The sequence below is a fragment of the Prinia subflava genome, chromosome 19 (assembly GCF_021018805.1).
Source record: "Prinia subflava isolate CZ2003 ecotype Zambia chromosome 19, Cam_Psub_1.2, whole genome shotgun sequence".
Classification (NCBI taxonomy): Eukaryota; Metazoa; Chordata; class Aves; order Passeriformes; family Cisticolidae; genus Prinia; species Prinia subflava.
This window is the reverse complement of record NC_086265.1, coordinates 9,682,117-9,696,173: the sequence shown is the minus strand read 5'-3', so window position 1 is coordinate 9,696,173 and position 14,057 is coordinate 9,682,117. Positions and strand designations below refer to the sequence as shown.

Genomic DNA, 14,057 nt, shown 5'->3' with positions numbered 1-14,057 from the left:
CCTCCTCCTCCAGCCTCTGTCCTCCTGTCTGTGCCTCCTCCACGCAGCGCCCGTGCTGTGGGACTGCTGCTCTGCACACCCTCTGCTCTCCCTTGTGTCCCCTCCCTTTGCACAGAGCAGCTCTGCATAAGGGAAGCTGTGGGCTGGGATAGCCCAGAGCTCACAGAGGGGTGTTAAAGTGCTGTGCTAATTGAAACTGTTGGGTAAAATAGTCCAGTCCTAAGCAAAGTGTTACAGAACTTGTTTCTGACAGGCTGGGTGTGGTTCAGGCCCTCACTGGTGTCAGCTTAGAATGATGAGGAGAGGTGGCTGGTGGTGCTTTCAGAGTCCAGAGAGAACACAGAGCTCTCTGAGTGTGTGCTGAGCTCTGTGCACACCCCAGTGGGGTTACACACCTCTGAGCTGCTCTCTGGGAGAGGCATGTTCCTCCTTCCAGTGAAACAGAATCACAGAATATCCTGAGTTGGAAATGCCCCACAAGGATCGTGGAGTCCATCCCCTGTCCCTGCACAAACCCCCCCACCCTGTGCACCCCTGGCAGTGCTGTCCAAGCACTCCTGGAGCTCTGGCAGCTCCAGGAATGGCCGTGCCCATTCCCTGGGGAGCCTGGGCAGTGCCAGCACCCTCTGGGGGAAGAACCTTACCTGATATCCAATCTAAACCTTCCTGGCACAGCTCCAGCCCTTCCCTGGGGTCACTGGTCACCAGAGAGAAGGGACATTGCTGTCACTCTGTCACACTCTTGCTAGTTCTCAGATCTGCAGCCTCCACATAGTGCAAGGTTGAGGTGGGAAGGACATGGAAGGGGAATGATGCTGTGAAAAAGCAAATGTGTTTTGGGAGGCAGGTGATGGGCTGGGTGATCTGCAGGAAGCAGGGGCAGAGGTTAGAAGTGCCCTGGGCTGAGGAGGTCTGGGTGGCTGCTGTTCCTGACAGGCTGCAGCAGGGCCTGAGCTGCTGCTGCTGGTTAATCCCTGTGGGAAGCGTGCCCAGGGGAACTGTGCTTCCCACCACCCCACCCATGGGGACGTACCACAACCTGTCCACTCCCAAAGCCCTTCACACTCTTCACATGGTTCCTTCCTTGGCAGGCTATGGAAATGCAGATCAAAAAGCAGTTCCAGGACACATGCAAAGTGCAAACTAAGCAGTACAAAGCACTGAAGAATCACCAGCTGGAAGTAACTCCAAAGAGTGAGCACAAGACAATTCTGAAGAGCCTGAAGGACGAGCAGACGCGGAAGCTCGCCATCCTGGCCGAGCAGTACGAGCAGAGCATCAATGAGATGATGGCCTCGCAGGCGGTACGTGTGAGGGGCTCGGGGGCCTGCCAACACCCTGGGGGGACTTCTCCAGCCTCTGAATAGTAAAAACTGTTTAAATAACACATCAGGTGACACTTCCCCTCTTGGAGTAAGTGTCCTGCAGAACACACGTCCTTCCCCTGCTCCCCTCGCGTGCTGGGGTTTGAGGTTGGATCTTCTGAGGCTCTGCCCCAGTGTGAGCAGAAAAGCTGCTGCTCATGACAGCCTTCCCTGCTTCCTCCCTCTGCCACCCACTGCAGCGGCTTTGGGAAGAAGGAGGGGTGTGTGGCTCGTGTGGCAGCAGAGGAATTCCCAGCGGGGGTTTGAGTTGTTTTCCCGATGCTCTCGCAGCTCCGGCTGGACGAGGCCCAGGAAGCAGAATGCCAAGCCCTGAGACTGCAACTCCAGCAGGAGATGGAGCTGCTCAACGCGTACCAGAGCAAAATTAAGATGCAGACAGAAGCACAGCACGAAAGGGAACTCCAGAAGCTGGAGCAGCGGGTGTCGCTGCGCAGGGCACACCTGGAGCAGAAGGTGGGTTCAGAGGGGCTCTGGGGACACGGGGCGGGCTGGAGCTGTGTGGGGGCTGCTGACTGTGCTCGTTGCAGATCGAAGAGGAGCTCGCCGCCCTCCAGAAGGAACGCAGCGAGAGGATCAAGTTTCTGCTGGAAAGGCAGGAGCGGGAGATTGAGACATTTGACATGGAGAGCCTGCGGATGGGCTTCGGGAATTTGGTCGCATTAGAATATCCCAAGGAGGACTATAGATGAGGTTAAATTTCTTTGCCATTTAAAAAAAAAAACAAAAACCAACAAAAACCACAAAAAGCAAACCAAGTAAGGATAAAACTTGCAAACCCAACATTCCCCATGTTGACGGGCGTGCTCTCTCTCTTTCTGTCTCTCTTACTGACATCGTGTCGGACCAGTGCCTGTATATTCTTATCCATCAGGGGCCCCTTTCCCCCGTCACATCCCGGTGCAGGACAGCTCCTGGCAGTCTTTTCCATAGTTTGTCACAGTATTGATGTCTCTGTGCAATGATTAAAAATGTTTCAGTGAAAACTTTGGAGACAATTTTAATGGAGAAAAAAAAAAAAACCATAAAAAAACCACCACCAAGTGGATGTATGTTGCTTCTGAGCAATCACTCATTTTACCACCAATCAATGAAAGTACAAGCAAAAAAATATTAATAATTAAAAGATATCTACGATCCCAGGGGGAGAGAGACTGAATCCGCAGCCTTACCTTAACTAGCTGCTGCATAATTTTATTTTATTTTTATTTTTTTGGTATTTATTCATCAGGAATAAATAATAAAAAAGTTTTATTAAAGATTGAAAAAAAAATTTGATACATTTTACAGAAAAAAAACTTAATCGTGCTGTACATATCAGTGGTGACATATTATTACTTTTTTGGGGGTGGGGAGGGGCGGGCGACGACGTGGTGATTTTTAGGAGAACCATGCCAGGGGCAGCAGGGACGAGCCCTGACCCCTGGGCATATTCTTGATTGTATCATAAATCATTTTCTGCTGTCGCAGAGAATGTGAATACACTTAAATGAGCCCACAGGATCCCAGTAGCACAAATTGGGCTTTGTCAAATCGTGTATTTTGTGTATAGAAGGAATTTAAGGAGAGCTTTTACTTATTTTCATATTGTATTTTAACTGTTTCTCTGATCAAAAATTTTTTTACTTCTTTCCCCCCTTCCTTCCTGCTCCAGCCACCCCCCACTCTGCAGTTCCGTTCCGGAGCTCAACACTGTCTGTTAGATCATCCCAGCCCTTTTCAGTTTTTCTTTTGTTTTTTGGGGGTTTGGTTTTTTGTTTGTTTTTTTTTTTTTGTTCCTCCCCCAAGTCCACCCCCAACCCCATGATCTTGGTCATAAATATTGCATTATTCACACTTTCAAACTGTGTATTTTCTTACAATAAAAAGAGAAAAAAAAGGCTTTACTTCTTTTGCATGCACTTTAAAAAAAAAACCAACAAAAAAAAAGGACAAAAAAACCAACAAAACAACAAAAACATTTTTCAGGTTCCAGGGAAGAGCATGAATAACTGTCAGAGCTTTTAATTATATTTGTAAATAAAAGTGTTCATCACGATGCCTGGCTGTGTCATTGCGGGAGGGGCGGCTCGTGGCCCAGCACAGGTGCAGGGTGGGGACAGGGAGGGGACACATTCCACAGTGTCCCATTCCACAGGTGTCCCTTACCCTGGGGTTGGAGGAACCTCAGGGCTTGGTTTTCCAACAGTGGAGCTTTTTAGGGTAATGGATTTTTTATTTTTTATGTCCTCCTGCCAGCCCGAGCAGTCCCAGGATGGATCAGCCTCCTGAGCACTGCTCCACTTAACTCCGGTGAGCCTTGGTCTGGAGCAGCTGGGGCTGTTTTCCTGGAAAACCACGGATCCTGTTGAAATGGTTTTGTTGCTGGGCTGATAAAACTGCCCTGGGGCAGCACCACCCACCTGAGTTCTGGAATTCCCAACTTCCACAGGGATGCTGCTGCTTGCTGTTTGTCACACTGTGTCACTGCAGAGCTTTGACACAGCAGCTTGAATAAAAGGGGGAAGGCTCCTGATCCCGTGGAGTTGAATTGCCTTGGCTTCACCTTTTTCCCTTTTTATAGCCATCAGGCTCTACCAAAGGCTCATTTCTGCTCCAGGCTCTTTGGAGACACCCTGAGGCCTCACTGCAAAGCTGCTGCAGGAGCAGGGAGCACCTGGGAGCTGCAGCTGGGCTGGGAAGTGGCGTCAGGTCAGTGAAGCTGGTGGTGCCCAGGCTGACTGCTGGGATGTCAGACCTGCTGTGGTGGCTCCTGCGGAGGGAAGGAGCCTCCACAGGTCTGGGAATGTGGGGAGATCCCTTGGGAAGGAACTGAAGGCTGGAATGTTTTTAGATAGACATGATGGGCTTGAGCTGTGTCCCTCCAGAAGCAGTGAGTCCCAGGAATCCAGCCTCATCCCAGGAACACAGCCCCACCCCACTGCTCCCTGAGCACTGCCCTCGTCCCCCAAGAAGACAACCAAGCACACCAAGTACCTTGGGAAGTTTTTAATTGCACTGTGAGCACAGGGCAGGTCACCACAGGACTGAACAAAACAAAGTGGTCTCAGCTTTGAGTGGCAGCAGAGAACAGAAGGAAGTGCTCTAGGCCAGCTCCTGTCTCCCTCTCGAGCTGCACCTTCACTACTGTAGTGGTGACATGGAGGCACTGGCCAAATGTAGGAGGGGGGAAAGAAAAAAAAAGGGGAGGAAGTTTCCCTTCGACTGTCCTCTCCTCTCCTGGAAAAAGGAGTCTCCAGAGCCAGCACCTGCCCCAAAGTGGTTGTGTACCCACACCCCTGCCACTTCAAGCCATCCCAAGACACCGGAGACCCCCTGAATTGACACTAATTCACAAAGGCTTTTGATTCCCTTAAGCAGGTCAGTTTGGAGGGAGTGGCCCTTCCAGGGACACCCATCAGAAGCCCTCTAGCTACGCTACCATGGGCACCAGCACAGGCCTGGACACAGGGACACGGGGCAGGGACAGCAACAAAGTGACATTTGCAGCAGTCAGAGCGGGACAGCTGGCTTCAACTCATTAACAAAACACAACTACAGCGCCGTGCCCGGCCCCACCCACGGGTGCTGCAGCGCTCCCGGGGCCTCGGCCCTACTTCCCCGAGAGCTGCTCGTAGAGCTTGGGCACGTAGTCATCCCACTCGGCCTGGTAGCAGGTGCCCGCCACCGGCGCCCCCAGCCCGTACTTGCTGCGGAAGGCGGCCACCTTGAACTTGCCGCGGTTGTCCCCGGAGCGGTTGGACAGGACGGGCTCGCTGCAGGCCAGCTGCTGGGGCTGCTCGTACACCAGCCACACGTAGCGGTGCAGCCCTGCGGGAGGGGCAGCGTCACTGAGCAGGGCTCAGCGTGACGGAGCTGGAGCCCTGCTCGTGCTGGCTGTGGCTACAGGCAGCCCTCAGCAATGCCCCGTGGATCGTTCCCACAGGCAGCTGCCTGCAGGCTGCCCCCACACCCTTCTGCACTGGGTGTGAGGCACGCAGCACCACGAGGGAACTGCTGCAGGTACCGACCTGTTCCCTTGGGAGGCCCGGAGCCAACATAATCCGACATCACGGTCCCGCTGCCCACGTTGTTGCCTTTCATGTTGGTCACCAGGAAGTGATGCCACTCCCTGAAAGGACAAGGCAAAGAACAATCAAAGTGGCAGAGCCACAGGTAAGAATACCCTTTGTCACTCCACGCTGCTGCTTTTCCATGAGGCTGTCAGAAGGGGGTAAACAAAGAGCTGCCACTCCTGGTTTGCCAAACCCAAAGAGCACCACTCCCAGAGCAGGCACTGCTTTGTTGGGATGCACAGCCTGCCAAAACCAGCTCCACATGGCTGCAGGACACTCACAGCCTGACCTCTGAGAGCGGGTAGTCCACACACGGCTGAGGCTGACTTGAGGAAGGTGAGCTTGTCCCAGATTTAAGATCCTGCTGCCAGCAAAGACCTAATTCCAACTCACATATGTGCCAAATTAGAGCAAACAGTAACTACTGTGCTGCTCCCGCTACAACAGACCTTTGAACACCCCTGATAAGATAACACCCCTGTATCCTAATAAGAACAGCTGCTCCTCCTGATGCTGTCCCTAGCTCAAGGAGAGATGCAAGGACACGATTTCTGTGACAAGCCACAGCCCCAGAGCTACACCTCAGGTGGAGCACAGTCCTCCTCTTCAAGCCTCTGCTCAGCCCAAGAGAGATGCTCCTTTCTCCCCATGCAAGGCACGGAGCTGTCCATCCCCATTACCTGAACTTTGGGTCCTTCCGACTGGGCGCATCAGGGTCTGTGAGAACCAAGGTGTAAAGCTTCTGGGGATCGCAGCCGTCCCACTCGATGCTGGTGGGGCGATGCTGGACCTGCAGGGATGAGCGTGTCAGCACCGGCCCCGCTGTCAGCGCCAGCCCCCTGCCCTGCACGCAGGGCCAGCACGACCTGCGCTGGCAGCAGCGAGGGGTTCAAGGCCATTCGTGCCAGCTCGCCCTGGCTGTGAGAGCCACGGTCCCTCTCTCCTGCGACACGGGCCCCCAGTAGCAAGGCCGCCCCCAAAGCTCACCCGCTCTCTCTGTCCCCGCACCCGGTGAAGCCCCGGCGGCACTGCCGGAGCGGCAGCGCAGGAGGCCCGAGCGCATCCCGCCATTTTGCCGCGCCGACCCCCGCGCGCAGAGCCCGGTGCTGCTCACCTGAGTGGGCGTGAGCACCTTGCCCAGCTCGTCGATCTCCACGGAGCCATACTTGACCCTCAGCGGGTGCGCTGGCTTCTGCTCCACCTCGGAGAGGCTCAGGGGCCCGTCCCACTTGGCCAAGTCCACCGGCATGGCGACGTTTGTGGCTGCGGCGGCGGCTCTGCGCTGCACACCCCTCACCGTCCCCCTTGGCGGAGGCACCGCCCCGCTCCGCTCCCATTGGTGGAGACGCCGCTATGCTCCTCTCCCATTGGTCGAGATGCCGCCATGCTCCCCTCCCATTGGTGGAGACGCACTGCTGGCCTCCTCCGCGCCAGGTCTATGGCGCCCCCAGGCGGAGATGAGGGGGGCCGGCCGGGCTCCGGTTACCTGGACCAGCACTCTCGCCCTCACCGCTAATTAGGTTAATTAATAATTAATATGCCAGGACCCAGTGGGACAGTCCTGTGTGTCTCAGCGCTCTGCTTCACGCCTTGGTGCTTCCCAGCTGCCATGTGTAAAATGTCCTGGAGAAACTCAAGGATAGTTGCGTGGTTACGGTCCTTGCTGCGGGGTTACACCGAGTAATAACCATTTATCTCTGCTCTTCCCGCTCCGCTGCTTGTGGGGCGTCTCTAAGTGGGTGGATTAGAGCAGCTCTCCGGACGTGGGGTCGCTTTCCACTCGGGGAACACCACTGAGCGAACATCACGGAGCGAACACCCCGGAGCGAGCACCGCTCTCCTGGGCTCTACAGCCGCGCTCCGCGGGCGGCCCCGGGCGGCAGCGCGGGCCCCGCTCCGCTGGGGCCGCCCCCGGTGCCGAGGGGGAGTGAGGTGACCCCAAGATGGCGGGCGGGGCTGAGGGGGGGGCCAAGATGGCGACCGCCCAAAGCGGCGGCTCTGAGGCGGCGGGAGCCGATGGACGACCCCAGCACGGGCCCCTCACGGGCCGTGGCGGGCGGGTCCCCCCGGCCGGGCACGCCCGCCCTCCCCAGGCCTCTCGCCGGGGCGGCGGCCGGGCAGTACCGCCTCCGCGGGGCTCTGGCGGCGGCACGGAGCCATGCAGCTGCTCGGCGGGATGCCGCCGGCGCGGCTCTTCCTCGCCCTTTGCGTCTGGAGGCTGGTGCCGCGCCGGGAGGCCGCAGGTAGCGCGGGCTGAGGGGAGGGGAGCAGGGAGCTGTGTCCCTATTCCTGATCCTGGTCTGCGCTGGATGGTTTTAGTCACCTCAGAGATCCCTCAGCAATCCCTTACGAGGCACCTCAGAGGGCTGACATAGATCATATCCAGGTCTTTGCTGGCAGGAGGCGTCTTTGCCCAATCCCTGCATCCCTAACGCCGACCCTTCTCTTTTCCAGGAACAGATGAAGTGGTCTTTGGGCAGCTGGGAGGAAGCATCCTCCTTTTATGCCGGAACGTGTCCAAGGAAGCCAGCGAGGTGGTCTGGTTCCAAGGGGACCCGCACGCCTTCCCACCTCTCTTCTCCTCGAGGGTCTCCTTCCCCCCGGACGTTCGCTTTTCCCTGGTGGACAACAGCTCCCTGAGCATCACGGAGCTGCGAGTGCAGGACGAGGGCAACTACACCTGCAGGGAAGTGCTGAACAAGACGGACCATGAGCACAGGGTGCAGCTCGTGGTGGCCAGTAAGTTATCCCCACAGCTGAGCTTCCTCCCCTCGGCCTTCCACATCCTCAAATTCATCTGGCGCTGGTGGAAAAATCATGTTTAGAAAGTGCAAACGGCTTTATCGTACAGAATCTCTCTCACGTGTGCTCACCAGCACCAAAATGTGTGTCCAAATGGCCTGTCACAGATCCGGCATATGCAGGGGAAATACCAGCTCCCAAGTCCTCGCTGTGTCTCTGCTTCATTGCTGGTGATAAACAAATTTTTGGGCACATCTTCTGTTCCCTGTAGCTATTCCAGGGGGACCCTTTGCCTCAGAATCTGGCTGACTTGAGTCTTCATAAACCTTTGGGTAGGAGCTGCTGCTCACTCTGCTTTCCCTTGTTTGGGATAGATGTGCTGTGCCATTCCTCGGTGCCATCCTTGTAGTGGGAGAACTCTTCCCAGCTAAGGAGTTTTACATTGATGGAAGCACGAAATTCCTCAGGGTTATGTGGGAGCAGTGTCCAGAGAGTGTAGCTGTTATCATCACAGGCCAGTTCTTTCAGCCCTTCTGTGTCTTCTGGTGCTCTCTCCCTTTTCCATCTGTTTCATCTATTCATTCCCTTAGAAGTGTTCAGAGCACAGGTAGAAGTTCAGGCTGGAAAGCACTTAAGCCAGTTAATCCTTCCTGCTTCTGCCAGGGAACCATTATTTTGCCTTGATGCCTCATGTATTCCATGGAAGCAGCCCTCTCCAGATTAGCAGGGAGCACAGGTCCTGTGCCTGCTGCCAGTCTTGGTCCCTTCAGGATTGGGAAGAGGGAAAATCCACTGCTTTTCCCATTTTGACCCTCAGTACTCCCTTTGTCCCTTCCTTTCTTGCTGCTCTTCCCATGTATGAGACCTGTTTGCCTTCAGGGTGTTTCTTCCTTCTACCTGTGTGTAAACACTGCACCTGTTCAGTACAGATTAACCTCTTGAAAGTTTACAGGAATAAAAATTCTCTTCCTGCAGCAAGGAACGTGTGGATGGGGTGTGGAAGGATTGAACCCCAGGCTGTTTCAGGGAGTAGATATGTAGGCACTAGGCTTAGGAGTGGGGAGCCCCAAATCTGGAGCACTGGGGCAGAGCACCTGGGAACAAAACATATTGCTGTGGTGCCAAGTGTTGGTGCTGCACTCTGAACTTCATTTGTTAGTCTGGAGTTAATTGTGTCAACTAATTTCCCAGTGCAACAAAGGTGATGTGAGCATACCCTTTGATAGGTGAGAAAGAGATTTCTGCAAATGCTTTAGGTCTGCAGGAGGAGCATCAGCAAAATTTAGAAGTTTAACCTCTGAACTGTAACAGGGCCCTGTTTTTTCACAATCCTTGTTGGTGGAACATCTTATCCTGGGCTGGAGCAAATTTTGGACACAGACTTGGCACTGCTGTGGAAGAGTCTCCCAGGATATGGAGAGGTTTTGCGTGGGAATAACCAGCTGACAGTGTTCAGCCCATACCATGGGTGGTACCAAAAAGCTCTCTTTTTGTTTAAAATGCACGTTGAAAACCCCACAAGCAGTAGAGTAAATATTCTAGTGACAGGACAAAGGTGCAGCCCTGCCTTGGGCTGTGATTCTGTGTTTGTTTTGGATGGGAAGAACCTGTGAGGGAGACGTGCAGTTCCACACCCCAGGGATTCCTTGGCACATCTGTGTGGGTTGATGCAAGCACCGTTGGCTCTTCTGTGGGTCAAACCACGGCAGGTCCTTTTTGCTGCTGTTTTGTGAGGTTGGGAGGGTGGAGATTTTTAGGCTTTTGGTTTGTTAACTTTGTGGGAGCAGACTTCTTTAAACAGAGTTGTGCTGGGAGAGCCTGGGAGTTCAGAATGTAAAGCTGAGGGCTTCAGGACACTGTACCTGAGGTCAGCACAGAAAGCACAGCTCTGGCTGGGCATCCTGGAGGGGCTGTGTCCACCTGGACATCCTGGAGGGGCTGTGTGTACCTGGACATCCTGGAGGGGCTGTGTGTACCTGGACATCCTGGAAGGGCTGTGCCCCATCAAATCCAGTTTCTGCTGGTTCAGGCTGACAGGATGCCCTATTAACCGGGGTTTGGGAGCAGTTTGATCCTCCCCAGAGCTGGGGCACAGGGAGTGTTGCAGAGAACTTTCTTGCCAGAGCTGGGTGGTTTCAAAGATCACCTGAGGTGTGTGTGCAGTTCCTGGAGAGCCAAGCCCCAGGAAGGTGTGTTCTTGCAGCTCACATGAGGGTTTGCCATGATGTTTTTTTATTAATACAAGTAATTTTAAAGTCCCCTGAATAAATGCTCCCCAAAATAAGCCTCAGACATCCCTCTGACACTTCTGGTATGGCATTTGCTTTGTTTTGATCTGTTGGTGGGGTCTTGTTCAGTACTGCATTAGGCACACACAGGGGCACAGCCTGTTAATTCTGCCTGGATCAGAGTCCAGAATCCCTCTGGCTGTTAAATCAGCACGTGTGTGGATCTGTGTGGGGAAGGAGCAGCTGGTAGAGAGCCAGAACTGTGCCTTGTTCTCAAGGGATGACTCAGTGTCCCTCCCTGGCAGCTGTGCCATGAGGACCAGGGCAGTGGGATTTCATTCTCCCACTGTGTTTATCTCATTTCCATTGGATAAAGCTGTGGCAGTAATTTTTTCCCTCCCTCAAGGCTTGGCTGTGGGGACTGTGACAGCCCCTCTTGGTCCCTGCTGGCTGTCTGGCCGTCACTTACAGCTGTGCACGCCTGGGGCTGTGGGATGCAGGTCAGGGAGCAAGACTTGCAGGGAAACAGGAAAGATTTTTCTAGGGGAATGCTGACAAATGAATTGCAGCCCTGTGAGTGTTTCTGACCACGTGCTGTCCTTGCTGATAGATCCACCACAGGCCACCCCAAAGTGCTGGGCTGAGACCTCCTCGCCGGGGCTGATGCTGCAGCTGTTCTGCAGCTGGCCCGGGGGGTACCCCCACCCCACCCTGCACTGGAGAGAGGAGGGGCAGGATCTGGAGAACTCCAGCTGGGTCATCAGCTCCAGCAGCTCCTCAGACACCCACGTGGAGACACTGAACAGCTCCCACCTCTCCCACCGAAAAGTCTTCAAGTGTGTGGGCAGCCACGTGGTGAAGGAGGAGCAGCCTGCCTGCACTGTGGAGATAAGTGAGTGGATTTGCTGCCTCATTAACTGTTAGTGAGGCTGGTGAACGTGGGGCAGGGGGGTATCCTGGTCATTCCCTGCTCTCCAGAGCACTGAGGAGGTCAGGGAAGGCAGGAGGTGGCATGGCAGGGCACATGTGCAGCACGAGGCATGGGTGTCCTGCAGCTGGGATCCATCACAGCAGAGTTGTAGGGGAGGGAGTTTTGGGTCAGCAGATTTCACCCCAGCAGTGTTTTCCCCCATTGGAAATCTTCCACACACCGGTGTGAAAGTGAGAGGTGGCTTGGGGGCTGTGGGAAGCTTGAGATGAGATTTAGTTGGGTTAGGTTTAAGGGCTGTGTGTGTCCTTCAGGCATCTCAGGGATCTGAGTGGCTGATGAAAATCTGGGCTGTATTTATCCTCCAAGGATTGTCAAGGCTTCACAAGAGCTCTGCTGATCCCAAGGAAAATAATGCCTGGGCTGCTCTTCTCCTCTGTGCCACCTATCTGCTGGCTGCCCTCAGACCGTTTCTCCTGGGGATATGAAGACAGGTGTCAGAAGGGACTGAGCACAATGAAAGCTGCTCAGGGCATTCCTTGGGAGGCTCCTGAGTGAGCCAAGTGCCAAACCCATAGCGCTCAAGTCCCACACTCCTGCCTGCCTCCCTTCTGTTAATGATTATTAATCAGCCAGAGGCTTGATTGCTCGTTACGTTAATTGCCTCCGTTCCTTCCTCCTGTTTTTGTTTTCTTTTCCCCCGGGGCTGTTCAGAACTCCCTTCCTTGGAATCTGAGCCTCCCCAGACCTGCTTTGTGGGTGACAATGTGACCCTGACCTGCCGGGTGACCGAGAGCACCCCTGCAGCTCGGCTCAGCTGGCTCCGGGACATCACCCAGCCCGAGGCGGAGATCCAGCCTGGGGGGAGGTTCCTCATCGCCCAGGAGGGCAACGTGTCCCGGCTCACCATCCAGAACTGCTCCCAGGGCACCGACGGCGGCTGCTACGTCTGCAAGGCCCAGAACCCCGTGGGGCTCAGGGAGCTCTTCGTCTGCCTCACGGTGAAACGTGAGTGAGGCTGTGGCAGGAGGGCCTGGGGACACAGCACACCTGCCCTTTGGCTTGCACTGAGAATTCCTCATCCGTCCGTGTCCCCTCTCCACAGAGCCAGTGAACATCGTTGGGGTCGTGGGTGCTGTGGTGGTCCTGTCCATCCTGGCTGTTCTCACTGTCACTGGGGTCGTGTTGTACTACAATCCCCTCCTGTGCCTCAGAGGTAGGGATTGGTTCCTCCTTCCTGGCTCTTTGTCCCTGACCTGCTTGTCCCTCCCCGTGTGCTGGAGTCAGTCGGGGATGTCTGGGCAGGTCACCCCACATCTGTGTCTCTGCGTGGGGCTGCCAGTGACCATCTGGGGCAGGCACAGATGTGGAGACAGGATTGGCAGGGGTTGGCCAGTCCAGTAAAACCAGTGGCACTCCCAGAGGGGCAGTTTCTAATGCTGTCTTCTCTCTTCTCTCCCGTTCAGGTGCTGCATTCAGGTGAGTTCACGTTCCTCAGCCCAGTCTCTTATGGCATCACTACTCAGCCTTCCTGTAGGGCAGGGAACAGGCGCTCCCCAGCCTTTCATCCAGCTTGCTCTGCTGTTCCCAGGAATGCAGACTCAGGGGATGTCCTAGTGCTGGTGGACTCTGAAGATGACGAGGAGGGGAGGGGGTCCGAGGAGGCCCTGGGCAGCTGCACCGAGCACGAGGCCATGGCACTGGTCGGTGGGAGCAGGGCCCAGGCTGCTCACCTGAACCACCTCATGCAAGGTGAGGAGCCACCTGCTCCCTGCTGAGCTGTGGGTCTTCCCGGAGCTGCCAGGGAAGGAGGAGTTCCTGGTGGCTGTTGTAGCTGAGATGCTGCTGCTCTGTGCCCTGTGTAGGTGACGATGACGAGCTCCATGGTGGGGCCTCTCCACAGGAAGTTAGAGAAGAGACGCGAGGCTCATAGCTTCTGTCCCTCCTTGAGGAAGCACATGGAGATCCAGCTGGAATCCAGCATCAAGCAGGCCCTCACTGTGTGTGGCTGAGCACAGGCTGTCAGTGTCCTGTCCCAGGACACTTCAGGGGGAGCCTTCCCACCTCTTTCTGCACCTGCCCCTTCCACAGTTTCACTCCGTCCTTCCCCCACCATATTTCTCCATTTATTCTCTCCTCTTCCATTTTCCTCCTTGTCTTGGGTGTCCCTAAAACAAGGTGGAACATCCCCTCACTTCAATGCCTGTGACAGACTCAAATTCCTCTGAGGGATTCTGGCTCAGTCCCTATGAGCAGCTCTGGGGTGGAGAAAGTCACCACGGGGCCACAGTGGTCCTGGGGCAAGGGAAGAAACAAGGGCTGTGTGGGCAGGGCATGGTGACTCTGACCCTGGGGAGGCTGAATTATTTGTATTATAAATATTTTATGCCTATTCCTTCTGCAGTGGTGCTCTGTGTCCAAGTCAGGAGTTAATCTGTTCCTTGTCAAATGTGGGTGTAGGGTAATGGGGACATGAGCACACGTATGGGGCGACAAAGGGGACCTGCCAGCACATGGAGGATCACAGGGGATCTGACAGCCTGTGCAGTGGAAGGGAAGCACTCCTGGGACACGTGGAGAGAGGCTGGGTCTGTGCTGTGGGGGAACTCGGGGGGTCTGAGCCGTCCCGGGGTGTCAGAACAGTGTGAGCTGGAGCAGGCTGAGGGGGACAGGGGGGCTGATGGTTGGGCTCCAGCTGTGCACGGTGGTCTCTGAAGGGCCA

The 14,057-nt window shown here is 55.2% G+C and overlaps 3 protein-coding genes across 6 annotated transcripts in view; 2 read left to right on the top strand and 1 right to left on the bottom strand.

The window, feature by feature from the left end:
- The window catches only part of TAOK3 (TAO kinase 3), a 74,530-nt gene extending 71,110 nt beyond the window's left edge, over positions 1 to 3,420 (top strand). For all 4 annotated transcript variants that reach the window (XM_063416149.1, XM_063416147.1, XM_063416146.1 and 1 more), the window contains 3 exons: positions 1,092 to 1,304; positions 1,656 to 1,838; positions 1,913 to 3,420. In XM_063416149.1, the coding sequence (XP_063272219.1) occupies positions 1,092 to 1,304; positions 1,656 to 1,838; positions 1,913 to 2,074 (558 nt within the window). In that variant the 3' untranslated portion in view covers positions 2,075 to 3,420. The remainder of the gene's footprint in view (positions 1 to 1,091; positions 1,305 to 1,655; positions 1,839 to 1,912) is intronic.
- Positions 3,421 to 4,355: 935 nt separating this feature from the next.
- On the bottom strand, positions 4,356 to 6,746 carry PEBP1 (phosphatidylethanolamine binding protein 1). The gene is made up of 4 exons (XM_063416161.1): positions 6,552 to 6,746; positions 6,118 to 6,227; positions 5,393 to 5,493; positions 4,356 to 5,192 (listed from the first exon to the last, which is right to left on the bottom strand). The coding sequence occupies exons 1-4, from the start codon at positions 6,684 to 6,686 to the stop codon at positions 4,975 to 4,977; spliced, it is 564 nt and encodes a 187-aa protein (XP_063272231.1). The 5' UTR covers positions 6,687 to 6,746; the 3' UTR covers positions 4,356 to 4,974.
- A 633-nt stretch (positions 6,747 to 7,379) lies between these two features.
- On the top strand, positions 7,380 to 13,727 carry VSIG10 (V-set and immunoglobulin domain containing 10). Its single transcript, XM_063416157.1, has 8 exons — positions 7,380 to 7,680; positions 7,892 to 8,176; positions 11,018 to 11,299; positions 12,050 to 12,343; positions 12,441 to 12,551; positions 12,802 to 12,814; positions 12,927 to 13,087; positions 13,201 to 13,727. Exons 1-8 carry the CDS (start codon positions 7,596 to 7,598, stop codon positions 13,266 to 13,268), a joined length of 1,299 nt encoding a protein of 432 aa, XP_063272227.1. The 5' UTR covers positions 7,380 to 7,595; the 3' UTR covers positions 13,269 to 13,727.
- Positions 13,728 to 14,057: the final 330 nt, after the last annotated feature.

Coding starts and splice junctions, on each gene's coding strand:
- PEBP1 (XM_063416161.1), bottom strand. CDS start 6,686: ATGCCGGTGGACTTGGCCAAGTGGGACGGGCCCCTGAGCCTCTCCGAG. Junction 6,228..6,551: donor AGGTGCTCACGCCCACTCAG/GTGAGCAGCACC, acceptor TCATCCCTGCAG/GTCCAGCATCGCCCCACCAG. Junction 5,494..6,117: donor CGGAAGGACCCAAAGTTCAG/GTAATGGGGATG, acceptor TTGTCCTTTCAG/GGAGTGGCATCACTTCCTGG.
- VSIG10 (XM_063416157.1), top strand. CDS start 7,596: ATGCAGCTGCTCGGCGGGATGCCGCCGGCGCGGCTCTTCCTCGCCCTT. Junction 12,344..12,440: donor CGTCTGCCTCACGGTGAAAC/GTGAGTGAGGCT, acceptor CCCTCTCCACAG/AGCCAGTGAACATCGTTGGG. Junction 13,088..13,200: donor CCTGAACCACCTCATGCAAG/GTGAGGAGCCAC, acceptor TGCCCTGTGTAG/GTGACGATGACGAGCTCCAT.